This window comes from Ciconia boyciana, chromosome 26 (assembly GCF_034638445.1).
Source record: "Ciconia boyciana chromosome 26, ASM3463844v1, whole genome shotgun sequence".
NCBI lineage: Eukaryota > Metazoa > Chordata > Aves > Ciconiiformes > Ciconiidae > Ciconia > Ciconia boyciana.
Genome location: NC_132959.1, coordinates 2,317,501 through 2,341,852, shown reverse-complemented (window position 1 = coordinate 2,341,852; position 24,352 = coordinate 2,317,501). Strand labels below are relative to the sequence as shown.

General features: G+C 50.5%; 1 protein-coding gene across 2 annotated transcripts; it reads left to right on the top strand.

Moving 5' to 3' along the window:
* The first annotated feature begins 4,349 nt into the window (after window positions 1-4,349).
* Window positions 4,350-23,849, top strand: PLEKHO1 (pleckstrin homology domain containing O1). Of its 2 annotated transcripts, none has more exons than XM_072846522.1 (6): window positions 4,350-4,794; window positions 5,648-5,785; window positions 18,331-18,471; window positions 19,951-20,055; window positions 22,253-22,354; window positions 22,880-23,849. In XM_072846522.1, exons 1-6 carry the CDS (start codon window positions 4,765-4,767, stop codon window positions 23,642-23,644), a joined length of 1,281 nt encoding a protein of 426 aa, XP_072702623.1. In that variant the 5' UTR covers window positions 4,350-4,764; the 3' UTR covers window positions 23,645-23,849. The 2 variants fall into 2 exon arrangements, with proteins under 2 accessions (XP_072702623.1, XP_072702622.1); XM_072846521.1 differs by having other exon boundaries at window positions 4,352-4,794; window positions 5,639-5,785.
* The last annotated feature ends 503 nt before the right edge of the window (window positions 23,850-24,352 follow it).

Below are 24,352 nucleotides of genomic sequence, written 5' to 3'. Positions count from 1 at the left end.
CACATCATCGGGGAGCAAAACTGCAACATCAGGGCTGAACAGAGCAAATAGGATGTTTGAGGACAGTAAGCAGGAGGACATAAACATAACTTTAGAGAGAGGTTCTCTTTTCATTTTGCCCACGTTTTCAAGGTCTTTTCCCTCCCTCTTACACCCCCCCCCCCTTTTAAAAACAATGATATTTTTGTGCTCCGTGTAACAAAATTCAAAGCCGTGATATTAGCAATTCCTTGCAAGTCCATTGTCCCCTGCTCCCTTAGAGAAAAGCTAGTCAGCTGCGTGTGAAACGTGGCATGGGAACTCAGCCCCAGGCTCGCATCCCCCCTGCAAAGGATGGCACACCCACCCAGGGCTCCCTTCTCCACTGCCTGCCCTGCTTACAGTCCGTTATGCCAGCAGGTGTGTCGAGCATTCCTGCACCCGCAACCAGGACCCACACTTCTGTGGAGAGCCTCCCGCATTGCCCTGCCACTGCAAGAGTCTCCTCGTACCCAGATTCAAAGCCCTTTGTGCCGGCAGAGTAGCACAGAGAGCCTTTGTGGAACCAGTTTTTCAGACTACAGCCTTACGAAGCAAAAGGTGGAGACTTTGGGCCAGTTTGTGTAGCACAGAGGAGTCCTGGAGCATGGCAGGGGCTGTTGGAAATGCTGTGCTGCACCTCCCAATGTACAGCACCGAGCAGCAGGACCGAAGTCACTTGGCAACGCTCACAGCAGGAAAATCACATCCTGACATGGACTCATCAGAGCTACCGCAAGAAGGTACTAAAGAAGTGATTGCCGTAGTTTTGTAACATTATAATCTAAACATTTCTGGTTCTGTTTTTCCTGCTCAGGGCAGGTGGTTGCTCCCAGCTCTGGGCTGCAAGTTGCTTTTTCCTGCAGTGTTATTTATTAGGTACTTTTGATATATCCTGCAAGCACAATAAAAAATACACCATTACTGAAAATACAAACTGGGCAAACAAATCATCCCAGAATACAGTCTACACAAAGGTTGTTAAACTATGGACTGAGTTAATTACCAGCTAATAAAAGACTAAATTCTTCCATTAGTTATTCCGGTATGCAAGATGCACTGATTTCATTGGGGCCCGTTTGCGTCTGTGGGCACAAGGCCATATTTACTGTGGTAACCATGAATGCAAATCACTGGACAATCAGGGCTTGCCGCAGCTGGGATGGGGACGGGGACAGGGATGGGAACAGGATGGGGGAGCTGCACAGCTGTACAGACAACTTCACGTGCCACACCGGTGCAAACGTGGCTCAGGGAGGCCACAATCGCCTCCAACCCTCCCAGCCACCTTCCCCAGCCCAGTAAATCCAGTGTGAGCAATGTCCGGGGGTCAGTTCCACTGCTGGGAGTGTGACTGCCTGTTTCAAGCACGGAAATTGGAGCTGGACTCCCTCCTATCTCCCTTCCTTCCGCATAAATCGTTGATGTTTCCAGATCTGAATCACTGGTCACATCCTTTACAAACGTGAGTCACTGTCGTACTACTGCCTGCAGGCTTGCTCAACCAGCTACGCCCCTTGTGTTTTCCAAAACAGCCCGAGGATTTCACCTTGAGCTGAATTCCTCCTCCCTGGGACGTGGGTGCAGGTGCTTTATCTGGTGCAGCTACAAGACAACTTCCCCGCACGAGGCACAACAGCCAGGGATGTTCGTTTGTGTGGCATGAGAGTCCAGCTCTGCTGGGTGAGTGGTGCAAAGGGCCATCAGCGCCCGTGGAAATCCAGGCCATCGCCTGTAGGGCTCCCAAGTGGCTGAAGATGCTCCTTGGCCACCCCCAGGGCTGCTTGGCCATTGCATTTCCTCGTCTTTGTGCTTCATGTGAGAAAGGGATGGCCCCTTCCAGCAAGGAGCCCTGCACACTCCCCCTAGGACAAGAACAGACTTAGAAATGCCACAGAGATTTATGAGGTCGAATGCTTTTTATATTTTTTTCAAAGGCCCTTTTACACCGCCTGGATAAATTGATTACCTGCTGATGGGAGAGTGGGAAGGGCTGTTTATTGGGAACCTCCGAACAAGAGTTTGTCAGGATCAGAAGAAACCAGTAAGAGTGACCCACTGCCCTTTCCTTTGATCTCTGCAAGATGTGCCCGAAGAAGGCACGCCAGAGCCAGAACAATAATACAAAGCACGCCAGCGGCATCAGCCCGACTGCTGCTCAGGCAGCCATCCCTCCGAAGGCGGCATCTCCTCTGCGCAGTGCCGGCACCCAGACCACACTCCACCATCCTGGGCTCATCGCTGGCAACATGCAACTGGATGAAAACAAGTTTTATGTCATCAGACCACGCTGTGGATACACGCCATGTCGTGACAATGGCAGGCGGCTGCTTTAATAAAGGCAACTTAGGTGACAGCCAAAATCCTGCCGGTGGCAAACTTTTGGATGCTGTGTATCAGTTTAAAAATTGGTATGTGACAACGGGGAATCTTACACCAGTGACTTGGCATACGGCTGCGGGAAGTGTATAGCTAAGGCATGATACAGACTCTGAAACGGGATTTCAGTGGGAGTGAAGCATCTTCTCCATCCACTTTTAAAATTCCCATCAGGCACCTAACGATAAGTCTTTTGGCACGTAAATCCCTTGATAAAACCCCAAACACAATCCCAAGACAAACTGTACTCAGAGTATCAGAGATCTGAGTTTGGTGAAAATAGCACATAACTATCAGTGCTGGGCTGTCCTGACAGTCCTGCAAGGAGGCCATTTGGGAAGAGAGTGGGCCCTGACCAGCACGAGTCTTGATTCAAAGGGCATGACAAAGCTCTCCCGCTGCTACCAGCGCCGTGCCATCTGGCATTGGCCTGCAGCCACCTCTGGGGTGCTCCGTAGGACCTGGCCACCGAAAAGAGGACGTGGAGAATAACAAGTCCAGTTGGGAGGCAAAATGTTATTAAATAAATTGGCACATTCCATCATGCAGTAAGAGACCCTGCAAACTGCACCGGGGGCTTTAGACAGTCAACTTTTGCTACAGTGAGCGTGACTCATCTCCGTCCCTCTGCCATCACGCCTCGCCTGCTTCTCCAGCTTTGCCCCCATGCCGTAACCCAGCTGTCCAGGGTAGATGTCACTGCTGGCCTCTGCAGGCCTCACGGGACACGCGCCACCACTGTGGTTCCTCCCCACTCCGCAGGAAGAAGCGATGCCGTACCCACCTAACCCAGTGCCTCTCAAGCAGAACAGACCAGCACCTGACACCGCTGACTTTACAGAAGAGAATAAGGGAAGCAATACTAAAGCATTTAGCCACTTAACTCCACACTGTAATTGTCAAAAAAACCAATTATTCTCATGGTATAAAAGGGGAAACTGAGGCACAAAGACGGCAACTCCCAGTTCTGGGCTCCACAGAGTACGGGGCTGCACAGGCACAGAAGGAAAGGGCAATCCCTGCTCTGAGCATCTTAGAGGGTGGCTTTGGGGTAACTTGTTGCACTGTCCCAGGTACTCCGCTCACGACGCAAATGGGAGAGCACCACAGAAATGCCAGCACTTGAAAAAGAAAAGATACAAACCCGCCAGCCCCCACTCACAAAAGCTCTGAAAATACTCTCTAATCCAAGCGCTCAACCACTGCTGGTGCTTCCAGCATATAAAGTTTTAAAAGATGTTAGCAGCACAAGTACACCATCGGTATTCTCGATGCATTAATTCCACAGTACTTGGGTTACAAAACAGTCTACAATCGGTAGCGTGGGGGTGTGCCAGACTAAGGAGCGGATGGAAGGTTTTCACCATAAAGCAGACAACTGATCAACTGATCAATGACTGATCGATCTCTTTCTTTCTATCTATCTAGTTCTGAACAGAACTATTTCCTCCTTTTTCTCTCTTTTTTACACATCTCTCTCATCTATAAACCCAGTCTGTGACCTCAGTCCCACGCTCAGCTAGTTCTGGACTTGCAGGACATACAGGAGGGAGACCAAATAAGCAGAGAAAGGGTATTTTTTAAGAAGCCGAGCATCTCCTCACTTTTGGGAAGGTGTGCTCTGAATCTCACTCTTTTTGCAGCGTAAGTCCCTGCTACCAGACCCTCACTGCTGGGAAGTGATCCCTTCTCCCCCGGCCCCCTCCCCAGGGAACCTCCTCCCTGCTCCTCTCCGCAGAGTGCTTTTGTTTCTACTTCTAAACACTCAGCCACTTTCTTGGCAGAAAACCCTCCCAGTGCCACCTGGCCGCTTTTCCGTCTCCCAGGAAGTTTTGCAGTGACCTGTGACACAGCCAGGAATGTGGCTCGGACACGGGGGGACATCTGACAATGTGCTGTCTGCTCCCGTCCCCCCCGCTGACCCCAGCCTCGACACACTGACATCCAGCCACACACACACACGTCCAGACACTCACATCAGCAGTGAATCAGAAACAAAGAAGAAAAACCCTCGTGGGCTGCGATTCGCCCTTTATTGTGAACTCCAGACGTCATACGCGCACGGCTATAGATGGAGCTCGGGAGCCCAGGCCAGCCCAGTGCAAGCCCACGAGAGCTCAGTGATGGTGGTGGTGGTGCCGGTTGGTGGGGGGGGATGCTGTGTCTGTATGGCTAAGGATGTATTACAGAGGCGGGCTGGTCTTCATGTAACTAGAGAGCTTCTGTGATCTACAAAGGGTGAAGACAGAGAGGGAGTAAGAGGAGGTACCCTGTGTATTTCCCAGCCACGCTCTCCCCAAGAGGAGGCTGCCGGGAGCCCCTCTCTGATCCCCCCCCCAATCTCCCTCCAGCGCAGCACACCAAGGAATGATGAAAAAAAATAATTCTGCAAAAAGGGTGAGTCGAATCGGTTCTTCTTTGGGGCACGGCAGGGTGGGGGAGGCTCCCGGATGTTTTGGGGAGGGGGGCTTGTCTCTTGATTTCCAGTTGTTCGCTTTGCCTCTGCTCCCCCCGCCCTTGCCTTGCAAAAAAAAACCAACCCCAAGCAGATCAAAACAAAACCAAACCCAGCACCCGTCTCTCTTTCTCTCCTACTGCCCAGCGCCTCTCCTTCCTCTTGAATTCACGAGGAGATACCATTCGCTGTTTAGTGCGGAGCGATGTAGGCAGGCAGTTTTCATTTTTGATCACAAGGAAATGATAAAATACGGAGACACCATCTATCTGTCGCTCTCTGTCTGCTCTGTGCCGTGTGTGTGTGTCTGCTGTGCCCAGAGATCTTACCGCTGCCTATGAAGAAATCTTAAATATAAACCCATACATGGGTTTCGCCTCGAGGATTAATTGTTCATAAAAGGCTCAAAAATGCAATTTTCACTGCAGTAAAAAATCAGCTAGTTTAAATTCTCCCCAACACCCTCCTGTTCCTCTTTCCACAGGCAAATGCACGTTGTATGAGGCGAATATAACATAACAGCCTTCCTTATATAATGCACAGAGTGAAACCCTGCCTGCGATTTTTGCATCGTCCCCTCGGTATTATTGTTGTTGCTTCACGTCTGCAGCAGAAAAATCTATGTGGAGTGAATCAAGCGAAGTAGCTCGGTCCCAGCTTCGGTGGAGAGAGGGGCCGGGGGAAGGGGAAGGCGAAAGTTGGGCAAAGCGGGGGGGGGAGAAGAGGAGTGTGAAACCAAGAATAATACCATTTTCCCCCATTTTCTTCCCTCTCTCTTTGTGTTAGGGGCAACAGGATGGAAACCAGCAATCTGTGCAGCCAGAGAAGGTCGGCTGGGTGCGGAAATTTTGCGGGAAAGGCATTTTTAGGGAAATCTGGAAAAACCGTTATGTGGTTTTGAAGGGAGATCAGCTTTACATCTCGGAGAAGGAGGTAGGATCGGTTTCATTTTCCTTTCCCATCCCCCCTTTCCTCCTCTTTGCATATGAAAAGCACACGCCGAGCAGCCCCAGCCTTTGCCCCGCGCCCCTGCCCAGCCATCGCCCCTCCATCGCCAGCCTGGGTTGAGGAGGTTTCTCGGGGGCTTCTCTTCTCCCCGAGTCGGCACCGGAGAAACCCGGCCTGGGTTGGTGTGTCAGCTCCAACAGCGACTCTCCCAGACAGCTCTGGCTGGGAGACATTTTCCCAGCACTGGACACATGAAAGGATTCACTTAGCGAGAGTTAAAACCCTCATCCTTCTTTCCGCCACGGTGAAACGGCAATGCCAGCTTCCTTCTGTGCCTGTCCTCTGTCATTAAGTTCGACAGTGGTCTTGTTCCCAGCTGCTGCACTGCTCTATCTGGAAATAGCTGTGGTCTCCCAACTGGAATCGAGCCATTTACGGGTCCCTTATCTCTTGTAATTTTTTCCCCCTGAACCACACCACAAGAGGACAACGGGGAAATTTAACCACGGATTCAACGCCTTGTTGAAAAATGTGCCCCCTTTCCTCCCACTCGTCTCCACTCAGCATCGGCTGGGGTTTGGGGTTTAATGTAGTGTTTACATTAGACTTAATTGGATGTGACTATCAGGCTGAGCGTTGCAGGCTCTGGCAGGCTGGGATCCGGCTGTCCTTGCACAGTCTCCCCCCTTAGTTTTTGTCTTGATAAATTCATCAGGAAGAAATCCCCAGGCAACAGCACTCCTCCCTCTGATGACCCTTTAAAAACTCATTGCTAGCACTAGGGAGTTGTGCCCACAAGAAGAGGCGCAGGGGCTGTTTGGAGTCAGGCTGGTGTTAGGACAGGGCGTTCGGGGTGAAAATACAGACCCGGCTCTGGGTCTCGTGGGTTTCCTGCTGTTAGTGGAGGTTACTCTCTGACAGGCATTGCAGGGCGGTCTGTGGTTCAGATGCATGGCTACCTGGCCCAGCTTTATCAGTTTAGGATCTGGAGAGATAATAGCGTCCAGAGCGCCAAGCATAATTTGATTTAGAGGCTAATTGTATCATGGGGCATGGCAAAGTGCAGATGGATCAGGGGTTATTAGAACACAGAAATAGCCTAAAAGCGGACTGAAAGCCTAGGTCGCGCTTAGCTATGTGTTGGCATTTCACCGCTCACTCCCATTGATCTCTTGGCTGCTCCAGAACCGGAGAGAGACACAGGCGTGGGGAATAAATGTTGTCTGCAGGCTGGGGGTTCAGTGCCTTAGAAACACTCAGGTAAAGAGACATAATAAGAGAAAGATTACAGACTGCAGACAACACTAGTGGTAATGAAACGCTAAACCTATGATCGATCTATAGACAGATTTATGGACGGGGAAAGTTAAATGGAAAGCCGGACGTGAGAGGTACACAGCGAGTGGTACAAGTCTCCTTTGATTTGTGGTCCTTCCAAATTTTTCAGTAGTAACGCAGACTGTGTAGTGTGTATTTCTCAACAGCAGGCCTGCTTGTCTTGCACGACTCTTACAAGCAGCTCACGTACCTCTGGGGCCACAGATCAGAGTTTAGAAACTGCTAGACAGACAGATTACATGGCTGGAAGGATTTTACCTGCTGCCTCGTGTTCTACCAGTCTGGGTCAATGGCTCTGCTGTACTGGGGCCCCGATTCAAGGTGGCACTGAAACACGTGTTTGAGCAGAAACATGCGCTTAAGCCCAGTTAACGGGGATCGCACTGGAGCGTGTACTTTTTGAGCCAGGACCTGGAAGAGGAGTAGTCATGACCAAGTCCAAATGATAGGGGAGCTGCCTGCTCGGATCAGACTGCATCGACTGTGCCGACACAGCTGTAACTGCTGGGAAGGGATTGGGAATAGGCTGGACTAGGCGGCTCTGTAATGGTAAATTCACTGCAGGCTGGGCAGATGCTTAACAGGGTTGGTAGGATGCTTTATGGTCCTTCGAGCGGGTGTGAAGGTGCAGTATCAGCGATGGGACTGAATAATACTGACATTCACAGCTGAGTTAGCACAGAGGTTGTGTGTGTGGTTTTGGGGGGACTTGGAGACAGACACAGGAACTTTTCAGGGTCCCTCTCACCACCATTCAGTGGGGGAAGGAGTCATATGGGTGGGTAGAGGGAGAAACTTGGCCCCGCTGAAGCAAAGGCAGAACAAGGCGGCTGGGACCGTCACCGCACTGTCTCTGCAGGCGGGATGGGCGGCCTGAGTGCCGCCGTGGCTGCACCGACCGCCGGAGCCCACGGGCTGCAGCCCAGATGCATTCTGCCTGAGCTTAGGACCTCCTCAGAGTACCTTCACTAGGGAGAGGGAAAGGGCACTTCCAGAGAGCTATTCAGCACACGTAAACCCTGAGCAGGCTCTGGAAGTACCCACGACAGATATACTGTGGTGCCTGCGCTCCTAACGGGGGAGTGCTCGCAGGGGAGGTCAGCCAAGCAGCTGGGCTCCATCCTGGCAAACCCCTCCAGGGCTGCCCCGTTTGGAGGATCCTCGCAGACCCTCCCTCTGCAGCCCAGAGCTGCACAGCGGCTGTCCGGGACAGCAAAGCCGTGCTGTGTGGCACAATACGCTCCTTTAAGCAAGCAGTGTGCCAACCCTCCCTTTGATGGGAAATACTCTGGATCTTGCCTGGGAAAACAAGAGTGTTTTCCAAAATCCTGGCCACCCTGAAGTCACCAGCTGGACTGCCACTGGCTGCAGTACCACTGGGATGTCCCGGACACCCAGCGCTGCCGGGTGGGTGGTTATGTCTCTCTCTGGTACCCCAACTGTTTGAACCCTGGAGAATAAACTGACAGCAAAGGCTCTACTTGGCTAAGGAGCAGGAAAGCCTGCGCAAGGGAGAATGTATTCATACAGGAATCAACACCAGTGAAGATGTGCAGGAAAAAGATGTCTGTCTGTCCGTCCCTCCCTCCCTCGCAAATACGTTCAGGTAGCTACCGCTCAAATATCTGTGTGCTCTGAGCGCAGAAGAGGGATGAGGCTGCCTGAGGGGCCATGCGGGTGCTAGTTCTGAACAAGGAGCACTTGTGTTTGTTTCAGGGAGCGTGCGTGTATTTCTTTACGGGGAAAAACCTAACGCATGTGCAGCTGAAGCAGCACTGTGGCTCTGTGTGTATGAATATGTGTGTGAAAGACCATAAATAACATGCAGCAGTGACTGCCTATGTCTTTATATGGAAGAATCTGTGGTTGTGTAGAAATGTGGTTACAGAGGTAACATCTGGCTGCCTGCATGTGCACTGAAGTGACTGTGTGTGCCTGCGGGATTGAAGAATACGCCTGTGTCACTGGCTCCGACATCTCCGGGAATCTCAATATACGAGGTGGGTCCAGCCACCTGGCACGTGGTACGCTGCATGCCTGTCTGGGTGAGCACACTTGTGTGTGCGTGTATGGACAGAAGGCACATGTTTGGCGTGGCTGCCTGTCGCTTGTGCGTTTCCAAGACATTCTGTTCAAAGACAGATGGGTCTTCTAACACATGTGCAGGTTTTTGGTACTGACTGGACCTTTATTCCTTAGCAAAGCCAGGTCTTCACATACCAGCAAGGACTGATCTGTCCTGGGGAGGCCCATAGCCAGCACTCCCTCCTGTCCACAGGTCTTAACATGTGTTTCAGAGCTCTGCTCCTGGAGCATGAGGCTCCCTCTGCACGCTCACTTTCCTGGCAGCAGGTGCCTGCAGCTCCCACAAATAGCTTAATAAATTGGGATTTGTCAAGCAGAACAGGACGGAGCCTCTTTTGTTTTTTCACACACCAGATTATGCCCAGTGGAGAAAACGGAGCCACTGCTGGGTTGTGCTGATGAGTTGTGTGAGAGGCTCTTCACTGCTCTGGAGAAAGGCCTCTCTGCTTCTGAAGCCCTGCCACTGCCGGTGTGGCTGATGGGGCAGGCACAGGATGCAGCCAGAGAGATAATTAAATAGTGGAGACCCTGAGCAGACGTGAATAGAAAACTCTAGTGGAAATGGCCACTAGGCAGGTTGAATCTCAGCCCAATTTCTGCAGTGATGGGAGAGGATACTCAATTGTCTGTTTCAGCAAAAGATCAAAGTCCTCCTCTGCTATAAATTATTTTTGCTCCATCAAAGCTATCGGAGCAATGTGGATTTGGTGGATGGAGCTTGTGAGTTAACTCTCATATTAACCTTGGTGTTTCTTGTCAGCTCCTCTTAAGCTCAGCAGCTGCTCTAGAACAGAAGTCAGGTTTTTTAGAGGGTAAAGCAGGACTCCCGGCCTCTCCCTGTCAGCTCAGAGCACTGCAGAAGAAGGGGTTAAATACCAGGACTCCTGGATGCTATCCTCAGTTCTGCCACGCACTCACTAAATGAATTAAAACCAGACATTTATTTACTTTTGCCTGAATTTCTCCATCTGGAAAGCAGGGCTAATAATACTCATCTCCCTAAGGCACAAGGTGCCTAGGAAGGGGGAATTGTATGTCACACACTGTGGGATCCCTTGGGAAAGATGTCAACTCAGGGCAGGTAATGATGTTGCATGAAGACAACTGCTCGGAGCCGAGCACCGGTCTGACATCTGGAAGGGCTGAACAGATAGGTTTCCAAAACGCTAACTCCCACAGGCAGAGTCAGACTACCAAAATCCCATCAATATCCACATTGATTCCTGCTGGGGATCTGTGTGCTTCTTCAGTTGCCCACCTAGGACCTGGGCTTGCAGGTTAAAGACTAGCCCTGATTTATTTATTTTGGTTAGGAGAAGATGTGAACACCTGACAGAAGCCTGGGCTTTCTCCCTGGCAGAAACCAAGTCTGTAAGGAGAGGAAATATATTTTACCAGACCAGCTGATAAACCTGGAAAATGCAAACAGGGCTTTTGAGTTACGTTCTTTTATTAGGACATCAACCTTTGGAAGCTGTGAAACCTGCTCTAACACCTAGAACATTTTGCTCTTCCAGCTGTGCACCAAAATGGTAGCTGAGGCTTACAGACCTTGCTCAGCCAGGGGCTCTGAGCCTGCACAGCGATCTGTACCCCTGCTGCAAGCCGAACTCTGTGAACTTATGCAAAAAAACCCTTCATTATTTAGCATTTGGTCATCAGCCAAAAAAAGCATTCAGGGCAGAAACATGCAAGACAAGATGTGCTGAAGGCAGCTGAGCTCTGCTAAGCAAAAGAACACCTTCTTAGTATCATTTTTGCATTCTTTCCCCTTGCTCTCCTCCACACTGGTTCCCTCCCCCCTGCAAATTTCTGGTAATTGTTCTCTTGTTTCTAGCACAGCTTTGTTATTGCTTTGCACTTGGGAATAGCAGTCAGACTAACGCAGACACAGCTGGGCTCCTACCACTTCCTGTCAGGAAGCCCAGGGCCGTCCAGACAGCATGAACGGACTCTGTGATGACGAGATGTTAATGAGGAAATGCTTCTCGGGGCTTCCTTAAGCCTTTTCTTGTTTGCTACCAAAAGCATCGACTCAATTAGCACAAGAGCACTTGAAAAGTAGTCTGTTCTCGCTCCTCATTTGTTACAGCACCATCAAACACTGCACAACTCTCTGCCTGGAAGGGATGTGTGCATGTGTATGTGTACACAGTCGAAGTAGCGTCTAGAGTTCACAAACATGGTTCATGCGTGTGATGGAGCCTGCAAAGTACTTGTGGTGTTTCTGTGGATGTGCTGTTCGCGCACTTGGTACCGTGACGACACTTCATGGTGTGCGTATTGCATGTGGTGAATACCTCTGTGGACGGGGTGGCCGTGTTTTCTACCTCTGTGTCATGCCTGCAGTTGGTAGGTGCGGAAAGTATGTTGGTGTCCATTGCGTTCAACGTGCACGAGGTGTTAATCAGAGCTGTGCAATTACATACGTGTTTAGGGACGGTGGTAGTGCTACGTGTCAGTCTGGTGTGTAAACCCTTGACTTTCGGCTACACAAGAGTTATCTGACTGCATGGCTGGGACCTGCTGCCCCTTCCATACCTCTCCTGCTCTTGCTCTTTTAAGATGTCCTTTTCCCTTCCACCTTCCTTCTGCTCAGCCGAGCTCTGTTCACCACTTTGCAGAGCAAGGTGAAAAATTTCAGTGAAGTGTCTTTTCTGTCTCAATGGCACCTTCCTGGACAACCAGAGAGAGGGTCAAAGAACACTTAGGCAGAAACGACACGCTGCCTGACTCCCTTTCCCTGCAATGGAGGTAGCTTGTGAGATGAGGCAGCACGGCTTTGGGATTCGAGTGCAGCACTGGGATGCAAAAGAGCTGGTGCCAGCAAAGTGTGGTCTTCAGGGTCCAGTCGATTCTGAGAGAGGGCCTGTGCTTCTGGTAGCCTTGGCTGATGACTCTTTGGGGCAAGGGACTGAGAGCAGATAGCAACGTTCTGCTGCCATCCCCTTGTTAGCTCAGGGCAGCAGTCTGGACATGAAAAGGCCTGGAAGGTCATGCTCATGCCCTTGAGCTACCGAGTTCATGGTGCAACCTCCCTCTCAGGATGCAGGTGTGCAGATGGGGAGGCAGTCTCTTGGAGCACTGCCATTTCTATTCTACCGAGGTCCAGAGGCTCTGGCTGAAACCAGGGTCCTGCTGTGCTGGTGACTGCACAAACACTCTTATCTATATCCCTGTCTTCTCTCCACACATGCACCTTAACTGGTACTAGAGAAGGAAAAAGTGGACCATCTGCAGTGTCCCACCGTACATGGGCCATTTTACCCCGTGTCCACAGCATTTTGCAGGTCCCTCCTACTGTAATACCTGAAACTCTCCCAATGCTTCCTGTATTTCTTCTTCTAGTTCCCTTGCAGACCAGAACTGCACCATTACCTCCCTTGTGCAGCCAGGGAACTGAGAACAAGGAGCCAGTGACAGGACAGGCCATTAAACTCAGGTCTCCCCCGTCACCTGGCAGTCCCCTCACCAGTGCTGCTTCCCGGCACTGCCAGAGCCGGTGTTGCACGCATGCGTGGATTCCCACCTTAGCGACAGCCTGATTTTAGCCAAGCTCTGCAGAAATTTCTGTCCCTTGCTAGATGGTAGAACTGCTCATCTTGAGGAAGTGAAACTTTCATCTCAGCTTGAGAGGGGAACATGCTGGGTGATGCTGTCCCCAAGACTGCCCATGTTTGGATATTCAGCTTTACGGAAAATCTGTAGGTTTCTTTCTTCTTACACCCTGAGCCACATTATGACCTCTTGAATGTCTCGTGGATATGTTACACTTGGTGTCTTGTGATTTTCTGTACCTTCCGCATTTGCTTTGAGCATGTCACATCTCAACAGGGAACTGCTCAGGCAAATCACCAAAAAAATCTGAGGAAAACCGCAGAACTTTGCCTGGTGACTAAGTGACTGCCCTTCCGCTTCGCTCCTGGTTTGGCCCCAGAACACAGCCCTGATCTGAACCAAGGAGGTTCAGAGTTGTTGCAGGTGACAACTTGATGAGGGAGGAAATTTTAACTGTCCATCAGCAAGACATCCAAGGGGCAGTTAATTCAAAGCACATTAGGGATCCTCCCACTGCCAGAATGCTGCGAAGGAGCATTCGCACAGGAGAAAACAGACCTTTGGAAGCATGACTAGCTGCAAGGCTAGAAATAAGCCCTACAAGCCTTTGAGAGAAGGTACTTTGGGTACCATGGCTGATGTTCTGACCCACTAGTGTCCCCAGGATCGCCACGTCCCACAGGCACAGGGAGTGCCGTCGTGGCTGGCGTCCCTTCGGGCTGACCCTGCTGGGGCAGCAGCTGCGGGGGCGAGGCGTGTGAGGAATGCAGCTCCCCTCCTTGAACTTTAGCAGTGCGCCAGCAATGTCAGCCTCAGCACATCTCGCCGCTGACTGCAGGCCCAGATTAGCTGGTGGCTGCATGGCTGTCTGCAGTGTAGCTACACCCCAAGCAGTGGCAGCTGCCGTTGGGAGTGCAGGGACTGCGTGGTCTAATGGCTCCAGGGTTTAACGTACCCTGCTTTAGGGACCTGGCTTTGTCTTAAGTGATGGGGGACGCTTCGGGTTCCTTCACTGTGCCTCAGTTTCCCTTCCCTTGCCTGGCCTATTTGGAGTGTGGAAGCATTTCTGGGAGCATGGGGAGGAGCCAGGCTGAACCCCAGGATAAGAAATTGTTTTGTCCGCCTAGGGCAGGTGCAATACGGATAGCAAAGCCAGCAGACAGCCATGGCAGCAATTACTGGGATTTACACACCTTAATCCTTTTAATCTAGAGCTTCCCTGCAGGTCAAGGAGTGCAGGACCTACCTGTCCATGAGGCTCTGAGATCTGTCAGCTCACTGCATGCCAGGCACTCAGCAGCTGTGAGGAAGGAAAGACCTGCTGGCCACCTCCCAGCTAGGAATGATTTTGCCAAAATCAACCATCCAGCCCTCTCCCTTCCTAGCACATGAAGCCAAGCAGTCCCTGATTCCTCTCAGCCTCAAACTACAGTGTGGGAGACCTTAAGAAAGGCTAACGAAAGCAGCAGGATCCAAAAAATACCCACATCTGCAGAGCCCCGGCTGCTTCACAGGCAGGTGTGCAAACCCATGCAGTGGACAGGAGAGGATACGCCGCCCCAGGCAGGAAAGCTTTTTCTTGACTCCCTAAAAGGAGCTGTAGAAAAGAGGAACTGTCAGGCCCTGGAGAGCCTGTTTAAGCCATCTTCCCTGCAAGTTAGAGAGCAAGAGACAAACTGTCTGGGGATGGGGAACCAGACTGAAGACTATCCAGAGGAGATGCTCAGCCCTTCCCAGAACTCAGACCTTTTCTTAAAGAGTTTCAAGTTCAGCATCTGAGACTAAAAATCACCCCTCGCTTTCAAAAATCTGTGTTCAATCTGTATTCAGCAAAGAAGAAGAAAACAAACAAGCAAACGTAATGATCATAGTTCGCTAGATCACCACTAGGTTCAGCTCCTCACTCAGAGCACCCTGGGTGCATGATGAGCTGTGGTAGGTCACCCTGACATAAATGAAGATCAATGCTGCTATGCTGCCCCTGCCATTCCCCTTACAAACCACACCGGGTGACAGAGAAATCGCAATTCATTCCCTCCTACTGAGAACTGACACCTGAGGCTACTTCCTCCCAAAGGTCTCCAAAACGTTATCCCAAGACCCGGGCGTTGCCTGGGTGCTGGGAATACATCAAGCCAAATTCTCTGCTGGTGGAACCTGAAAGGTTTTATTTGCATGGCTCCAATCTCACTGAAAATGTGGAGGAGGGTAGACACCCTGCAGGTTTGTCACCCACCTCATATCGACATCAGTGACCAGGATTTAGGCTTCGCCAACCATGTGGTTCCAGCAGTTTGGTGGGTCTTTAAGGGTTGCTTTTTTCTTTTTTTTTACAGAGGATGGGCTGCATGACTATCCTCAGCCTCTGAGCGCTCATCCTCCCCTGCTTCTGAAGTTGCTCTGTTCTGTAATTCATGCCCACCACCGCCCTCTTTTTGGCCTCAGTAGCCTCCCACAAAGGACAAAAGAGCTGTCTGGTACCTTTGAAGTTTGCCTTTCACCTTCCGTCTCTCCAGTTTCACTGTTTACACACTGAATGCTCTGTTATTTTGCTCTGCTGCTTATTTCTCTGCCTGTATGTCTCAGCGTGGGAGAGAGAGGGGACATCAGTTGGCAATGTCCCTTGTGAGACAAGACTTCTGTCCTTCCCATGCCCGTGAAATCACTGCCACTGCATCACCGCAATGGAGCCCATTTCAGGCTGATGCTGAGACCTCTTCCCACCACCAAGGTAGAACAAAGCCACATTCAAATGACTAAATTACAGCCCCATTCACTTTATGGCCTCATTATACTACCAAGGCTGTGTACGAGAGGGAATCAATTCAAAGTGAGCGCAAACCTGCCTTTCCTCCCTGCGCTGCAGCTCTGGCTGAAGGGCAGACATACCTTTAGGCACCTGACTCACTCTGGCCCGCATCCTTAACAGTAGCCATGCATGCACCCACCCCCACAAAATACCTGTGAGGGGCTGAACCTGCCCACCTTCTCTGAACCTGAGAAATGGGGCCCCAACATCATCCTTTTAGTGCAAATAGATGTTGCTTATTCTCAGTTCTTAAGCATGTTATAAATCGTCTACACATATGTATGGCACTTTGGTGAAAGTGATACACCGTCTGTGCAGCGGGGTCTCCTGCGTGTGTCATGGGTAGACAAGGGCCGTGTTAGAGCCCTGGCACTTGGCAGACCAAGTCTTTTCGAGGACTGGCTACACCCGAAAGGTGTTTATCTGAACCAATTACACCCGTCCTTTCTGCAGCCTTCCTGTAGATATTCCTAGAGGCAAGATAGTTGAGTCCCGGCTCCCATGGGTTCACAGTGCAGGCTCTGCATGTCTGAGAAAGGAGGGAAGGGCTGGGGAAGTCCCAGTGACCTACATGAGCAAACATCTGGAGCAAGGACTTGTGCCTCAGCCGCTCTGTCACAGCTGGGGGCTCAGAGGGGATCAGCTTTTCCTGCTGCAGATGAATAGGGCTGAATTCAGCCAAGATTCTTGGAAAGAGGTGGATTGTAGGATGGTACTGGGAAGAGATAAAAGCCGATTAGAAATGCACGGGAAGGATATATAGATAGACATTATCTGTGAGAGACAGTTCCGTGCCTGTTCGTAATAGCCCATACATGGTGGCTGCTGTTATGAGCAGAAATAAGCAATAGCTTCTGGGGCTTCCAGAATAGCTGTGTACAGGGTCTGCCTCCTAGTTCTTGAAGACAAACTCGGGGGATAGAAGGAAAAAGGACAGAGGGGGAACCGCAGTCATTATGCAAGGCCAGATGGTCAGTTTATCTGTGTCTCTGGTTAGAAAGCTGGTTACAGCATTTTCGTCAGCCTCTTTGTTTAAATTCTGTTGAAAAAATAATGGGGAATTCCTTCCGTGCTTCCCAAAACCAGGGAGGAAACATATTACATGGGGTGGAGTCCTTTCAAGAAATCCAAGAGCTAAGACCTCATCACCGTCTGCCTTTCCGGCACCTGAGCTACTCAAACTCCACTGCAGCTCCCAGCCTGTAATGACCCCGGCTGCAGCCGGGTTAAGCAGATTGACATGGATTTGAGCCTGCTACGGTTCTGTCCTTAGCGGACATGCAAAACCAAGTTCTCTCCCATCCCAGTTACCTACATTCCTCTTGTTTACCATGGAAAGAGTAGAGCTGCCCTGCTGTAGGAGTGGGATGTGAGGACAGTGCATTAAAGAAAGCAGTGAAAAGGAAGGCCATACAAAACTAACGGGGGCCAGGCAGAAGACAAGCTGTGCATTCTCTTCTTTGCTCCAAGTGTTCCCCGAGTGACGGCACCTTCACATCAGGGGTCTGTCTGTCACGGGACGGTATCAAGAACCCTGGCTTCCTCCCCAGCTCAGCCACAGCCTTTGCGACCCTGTGCAAGTCACATCTTTAATTTAAGCCTCTGCGATATTTATCTATAGCTGTGTGCCTGTCACACCATGGCTAAGGGAGGAAGTGTTGGGGAACAGACCTGGAAAAAGTGAGATCTTGTAAAAGCTCCAAAGTGGCCACTCGATGACTCTCTAAAGGACAAGCAAGAAGTGCTACTGTCAGTGAAGGCCAAGCCCTAGCACTCTCTTCCTTCTTGAAACCTTCCATGAATCCCCTGGCTGCCAAAGGTCTCTGGGGGCCTGGCCAGCCAGCCAGCAGTGAAAGCCCGGCAAGCAGCTGCCAAACAAAACCCATGACCTGGGCAGTCACTGGTGCCTGGATGAATTCTGCCCACAGCCCCTTCACAAGGGATGAGGCTCAGCAGCGGGGGAGAGCAGCACACGCATCGTGTCAGTAATCTGGGACTGGATGTGCTTCATCCACCCCCCAAATCAGCTGTCAGCACAGGCTTCAGTAATACCACCAGGTTAAAAATAGGAAGTGCTAATCTTTATCCCTCAAACTTTTGTTATGCTGTCTCCAGAAAAGCAACAACCGCTAATATGATTGCCCCTTGTAATCAGCAGATGAAGTCCACCTCCTCCCAGCATCTTCTGCCTCCGCATGAACCTCCTCCTAGCAAACAGGGTCCTCTCCTTGCTGCTGGAGTAAATCCTATTCATTTTGAGGGTCCACAAGCATAAACAAAGGGAAAAGTCTGATCACACCTGCATGTCAGTTCAGCCTAGCCCCTGTAACTTTGGGGGTGGGAGAGGCAGTTAAGTCCTGAAGGAATCTGTAGCAAAGCAGGAATTAACCTAGGAGACTGTGATTTTCAAGTTATCCTTCTAAATACGTCCCCCTCATTCCAGAAGAGACTCGAGTCAAAACTCTCTGTTGAAAATCTCAGCTTCTCGCCCCCAAAACCACGTGTAGCACTCCCCAGCTAATAGTGCCATTACTGTATTTGTGCCTTAAGGTGGAATACTCTTGCACAATGTTTCAGTGACCACGTAACACACCAGCGGCTCCAGCACACATTCTGTACATTCAAACCCCCTGTGCAGACAGCGGCTCCAGCCAGGCACCCCGCTGGCTTGGAGCAGCAGCCCTGTTACCGTCTCTCTGTCTGACATCTGCAAGGCTGTAATTTTATTTTTGTTTCGCAGGTAAAAGATGAAAAAAACATACAGGAAATGTTTGACCTGAGTGATTATGAGAAATGTGAAGAGCTCAGGAAGTCCAAAAGCAGAAGCAAAAAGAACCACAGCAAATTTACCCTCGCCCACTCCAGACAGCCAGGAAACACGGTACGCTTTGCTCTCAAGCACGTGGTCAGCCCGAGAAAGCCATTAGCTCTTGGTGCAAGCCAGGCTACCTCTCAGTTACCTGCTCCAGGCCTGAGGGCTTCACACAGTAACTGGGGGGTGAAACTGGATAGGCTGAGTTGTGTAGGAGTCCAGATCATGTCTCGTGGTTTAAAATAGATGAACGTCCATTTACCACATCAGGACTGACAGCAACAGTGAGAGATGGAGAAAGAAGCAGGGTTTCTGCTGGGAGAGGACACGGGCCTCTGGTGTACTAAGTAAATATGACCAAGCACTTAGGTCTGGATCCATTTACCTGAGAGTATTCTGCCTTTGGGAAAGGAAGGTATCAGAACATTCGCCAGGAGCAAGGACAAAGCCATTTTACTGCTGCCACTCCTGGCGGCTGTGGTTTAGCTCAGTGCACTTGTTTATTCAAGGGGAGAGGCAGGGAAGGGAGGGATGCTGATGGTCCTTGAGTTTGCTGCCCAGATTTGGGCAGCATCAAAAGAGCTGCACAGCAATTTGTCCCAGGAGTACTTTCTGGCCAGAGGAAAGCTAAAAAGTGCCAGAATGGGGGCACTGCTACCTAGGAGTAGGACTTTCCATGAGGTCTCGGTTGCCACTGCAAGAAGAGAGCCAGTCTCCAACTGCAAGCTGTCTCTGGCACAGATGCACCCACCCACAGCCACACACATGAGCTGGATTTACACTATTCATTCTGACTTGTTTCAGTAGACCAAGCTTGCCCGCCCCACACTTTGATAAGGATTGTATAACACCATGACATGCGAAAAGGGAAGAGAAGGGGAAAATGGAAAGCGGCTGCACTGTTCCCAAGCACCCTGAGCAGTGGAGAGAACTGAACAAAATGCTGCGGAGGCTAAAACTCATTTCTACTGAGTATCTAACTTAAAAAAACCCCTAAGGATCCTGGATCCCCTGTACAGGCCATCTTTTCCAAACTGCTCTGCCCTCAGTGTGCATCTGACATATCAAAGTATGGAAAATCCAGCTCCTTCTGTGGGTACCTACTGTAGCTGCTTGTCTAACAGACTCTGTCAAAGCGGTGGCAACAGATAAATTGCATGTGAGCAGCAGATGCACAGAAAGGCTGCATCATCATTTGATGAGGGCAAAATCTAGGATGGTGTGTGGGAAGGCAAAGAGGGGGAAGGAGGAACTGCAGCCACGAGGGAAGTAAATATGGTACACAGCTTTCGGTTTGAAAAGCTGGGTACTGTGAGGAATCATGGTCTGCTTTGCAAAGGGCTGCCAAGAAGCAGAGAGGCCAGGTGGTGCAGTGTGTGGCAGACCAGTGCCGTTTTGCAGGACTGGAGGATCAGGTCTGCTTTGCATTTTCCCACTAAGGCAAGCCAGCTGTAAAGGCCGTGTAGCTTTTCTGTGGGCAGGGACACTGTGAAAGCATCTCTGTATGAGTTTAGCCACTGGCACTGACCTGAATTCCCTCTTTTGTAGGCACCAAATCTGATCTTCCTGGCTGTGAGTCCAGAAGAGAAAGAGTCCTGGATTAATGCCCTCAACTCTGCAATCACACGTGCTAAAAACCGCATCTTAGATGAGGTGAGCAGGACTCTGAGGGCTGGACCCAGGCTCCCTTGTCTCAACTTTAATCTTGGGTGAAGATTTCAGACTGCTGGAGACAGCAGCAGCCCCTCCTACCCTCTCCATTTCCTATTTAAAAGGAGTGCAAAGCCACTGGGTTTTTATGGACCGCACTCAGACACAGCCACCAGCATCTATAGAGTGGGCTCTTCTGAAGGTCTGGGATAGTTTGATCTGCCCAGCCTTGGGATTAATATGCAGCACTGACTGCAAAGCGATGGCAAGGGGCAGCTGCCAAGGCTCTGGCACACCCGGCCCCAGTGAGATGCCTTCACTTTGGAGCCCAGCCTTGCCTCACACAGGGATGGTGGGACTATGTATGGAATGGTTTCCCAGGGCTTTGGAGAGTCTTTCCTCGCTGCTCCTGGCTGATCATGCAGTGTACTCATGTTTGCAAAGGAGCTTTAAGTAGTGGAACTGAATTAAGGAATTAACTGAAAACCAATATAGTCCCATGCTATCTTCAGAGCACCCTAATAGCATGGCACCATCTGTTAACCCACCTCAGTCCATCTTCATCCCGCCAACCCCTCCCCTCTCAATCGCCCTCTCCAAGAGACAGGCCCATTCCCATTGCTTTGGGTGATGGAAGGGGCTTTACTGGGCATTTAAACTTTGCAGATCCTTTCCTACTGTTCAAGGGTCAAACCAGGAACGTTTAATCCTGCCTTCTCAGCACTGTGTGGCATATCTATTTCTGTCAAGACAAGTCAGGCTCTCCATTTAGTGAAAAAAGAAGGGACAACGAGAGAGATGAGGCATCAGTGCACTGAAGGACAGCAGTAGGAGGACCCTGGAACAGTAAAGCCCTGCCTACTTGAGAACATGTCCACACAAAGCCTAACTAGCATAGCTCCTACCGCTTCCAAAGTGGCAGCATTACTGCTGCATGAAACTCCCAAAGTAACTACCACAATTATGCAAAGCATCTTCTACTAGAAAAAAGAACAAAGCAACATCAGTTCAGCCTCCTCCTGGAGACAAAGTGTACACTTAAAACCACAGCGGAGCTGACAGAGGCCAGGTTTAGATCAGCATGAGCATTCCCACGTAGTTTATCCCAGTGTGAATGAGAACTACCTTGAGAAGGCTGCGCCCCTCGCTACCAGGGCTGCAGTTTGAAAGAGCATTTCAACTCTGTCTCACGTTAATGCTTCATGACAACTATTCTTCAGTTTAGATCTGTGTCAGGTCTATCTCATGCACATTCAACTTACCCCAATACAGGCGGCCCACTGCTGTGATGCTGTTTGTTCTCATGGATGGCAACACAAAACCCTGTAGTGAAGGACAACGAGGGTCAGACCATCAGAAAAGCTTCAGAGCAGAAAGCAGCATAGCAAACAATGGTATAGATTGCTTCAAGGAGAGTCTGTCACTGAAATCTTTACCAACAGATAATTGTCAGGAATGACTTAAGTAGATCCGATTCCATCAAGGCACAGAGGGAAGAGACCAGGGAAACACTCTAAGACTATTCTAAGGCTGGATTCCCACACCCCATTCCCTGCTGGCTCTACCTGCAAATCTTCTGTGCATCCTCATAAGCACATAGATCAGCGAGTCCCACCTACAAGTCTTGGACCAGTGATGGCCCCTGGGACCAGTATGTTGTCGACACTGTGCAGGCAGGTTTTACAGTCTGTGTGTGCCTGGGCACACTCACTAGGGAGGGTGTTACAGACTGTAGCCATCCAGTAACACCACGCGGTCCGGTTGTGCTCCCAGACGCAATCCTGGCACAGCTTGGCGGCCAGAGGAGTCCAGCAAGTTAGCACGTGGGGAATGCATTGCCTTCCTCCTTCCAGCTCAGCACTAGGTTTGGTTCAGGTGGTGATCACAGCTCTCCTCCTGTTCAGCAAACATCTGCACTACAGAATTGCAAACTCTGTATTTGAGTTCAGCATTCACTGTTTGCAACCCAAACTTCTGCCTGCTGAGCACTCCTGCCTGACAGCCTTTAGCGAAGGATCCTGGCCCAGAGGTGTGTGGGAGAAGTTCACCCTCAGCACATGGCCAGGTCACAAGAGAAAGCAAATCCTGGAGGAATAAATGATCTGCCACAGTACATCTGGCTGATTACAGCTACAGAAACTAGGAATGGCTCATATTTCCTATGCTCCCAGACGTTCACTAGCCTTTGTCACCCCTTTAGGTTACTGTCGAAGAGGACAGCTACCTCGCCCACCCAACACGTGACAGAGCAAAAATACAGCACTCCCGACGCCCTCCAACACGGGGACATTTGATGGCTGTGGTGCGTATAACAAATTCCTGTTTAGGTAAAATTCCCTTGTAACTATTTCATTTATAAGTAAATGCAAGAGGACCTGGTGTTTGAGCTCTGGCCTGAACTGAAAATTGTCCTAAGACCCAGGGCTGTCCTGGGTCATCAGATCTAGTCCTCCATTCTTGTAGACAACTGCATTGTGCAAACCCTTTTGCAAAGTGGTAGCTTGCAATCACTGACACCTGTTTTCCTGATGCTGAAAATGAAACACTCCTTCAAGTTCCTGATGGAGAAGAGTCACGCAGCTGGGGAACACAGTCATGGGGTAGCACAGATGACTTGTCCAAGGCTGTTCAGCTGATCTGCATCTCAGCTAGAACCACAAACCCAGCGTATCTGGGGCTCTGTCACTAGGTCATGCTTGCTATTATTCCTGGTCCATCTTTGCATCCCGGTGGAGATGATGCGTATCTTAGGTGTAAGAGACACTCAGAAGTAGCATGCAGCCATGCCTGTTCCTGTGACAACACAGCTCTTCTTTGTCTGTTTCAGGCATCTACCTCAACCTCTGATGGCATGCTGACACTTGACCTGATCCAGGAGGAAGACGCCTCTCCAGAGGATCACAGCACCTGCGAAGAGAGTTTCCGGGTGGATCTGGATAAGTCAGTGGCACATCTTACTGCTGGCCGGCGCCGGTCAGATTCAGAGAACGTCAAGTCATCAGAGAAAGGCCGGACAGGGAGCCTCCCGAGACGGGAGGTGACCTCATGGGACAGATCTGGGCAGCGCAATGACTCCTTTGACAAAGGGACCATGTACACACCACAGGTCCCCAAAAAGCTCTCGCACTCAGAAAAGAATAAATGTGCCTCCATGGAAGAAATTCTGTCTCGACGGGACTCTTCCACGCACCGGGCGGTGCTGAGGAGGGGGCTGGAGGCTCAGTTTGCCTCAGCAGAACCAGAGCAGCTCTCCCGGATACAAGAACTGGTTGCACTGAAACTGGAAAAAACTCAGGAACTGCTGACAGAGGTGAAGGGCTACGGGGAAGGCAAGAGAAAGACCAAGGATTCCAACACCAGCACCACCACCACCACCTCTTCTTCCTCATCATCTTCCAAGTCGGACTCTGAAAGGATCCTGCAGGAATCTGAGAGGTTGCTGGGGGAGGCTTCCTCCACCTGGAGCCAAGCCAAGAGGGTGTTGCAGGAGATCAAAGAGTTGAGGGACCTGTACAAACAGTTTGAACTGCAGCAGTCGGACTCAAAACCCAAACAGAGCTCACAGTCTCAGTACAGGAAGAGCATGATGTGAAGGCAAGCCTTGGGATTGGGAGGGAGGGACAGGGGAGGGCGGCCATTTGGTCTTTTTTTTAATTATTATTATTTACAGTGTTCAAAAGAGTGAAAAGGTGCCTGTTCTTACCCAAATTTGCTTCTCAAAGCTTGAACCCTTCCTTTCCTCCATCACATCCCCTGACGAGACAACCCTGTGTTCCAATAAATTCAGTTACAGTTTATACCTCCTTTTTTAAAGAGCACCCTTTGCACCGCAGGCCCCCAACTTCTGTCATGCTTGGAGGACGGAAGAAAGCACCCGTTCCTAGAAAATGCCCCTGCATGCCTGGAGCAGCACGTGCATAACAATGGGGACAGATGCTCTTGCGCTGTATAAGCCCTGGCTTTGCTGCTCTAACGTCTGAGCTGTATCCTGCGTTACAGCTCCTTGACCAAGAGTCTCGTCTTGTTCCCTCACTGTCCTCTTGGAAGTAAATGACAAAAAAAGGTGTCCGTCCCAGCCAATGCTTGGAAGTCCCCATTATGCAGGAACTGTCTTGAAGATGCTTGCAAGTTCAGGCTGACCTCAAGTTTTATGCGAGTCGTCAGGGGCACTCGCTGGACTGCAGCTAGCGGGGTTCTGTCCTGGCACAGGTCCCTTTTGTGAACTCCTGGGGTCGGCAGCTGTTATTCTTGTGGTACATATACAGCCCTCCAGAAGGAGGGCAACAGGTATGCAATCCGT

Excerpts from the sequence above, each read along its gene's own strand:
- PLEKHO1 (XM_072846521.1), top strand. The coding sequence starts at position 4,765 with ATGATGAAAAAAAATAATTCTGCAAAAAGG. Across the intron at positions 4,795-5,638 it reads AAAATAATTCTGCAAAAAGG|GGGCAACAGGATGGAAACCA; the intron begins GTGAGTCGAATC and ends TCTTTGTGTTAG. Across the intron at positions 5,786-18,330 it reads TTTACATCTCGGAGAAGGAG|GTAAAAGATGAAAAAAACAT; the intron begins GTAGGATCGGTT and ends TTTGTTTCGCAG.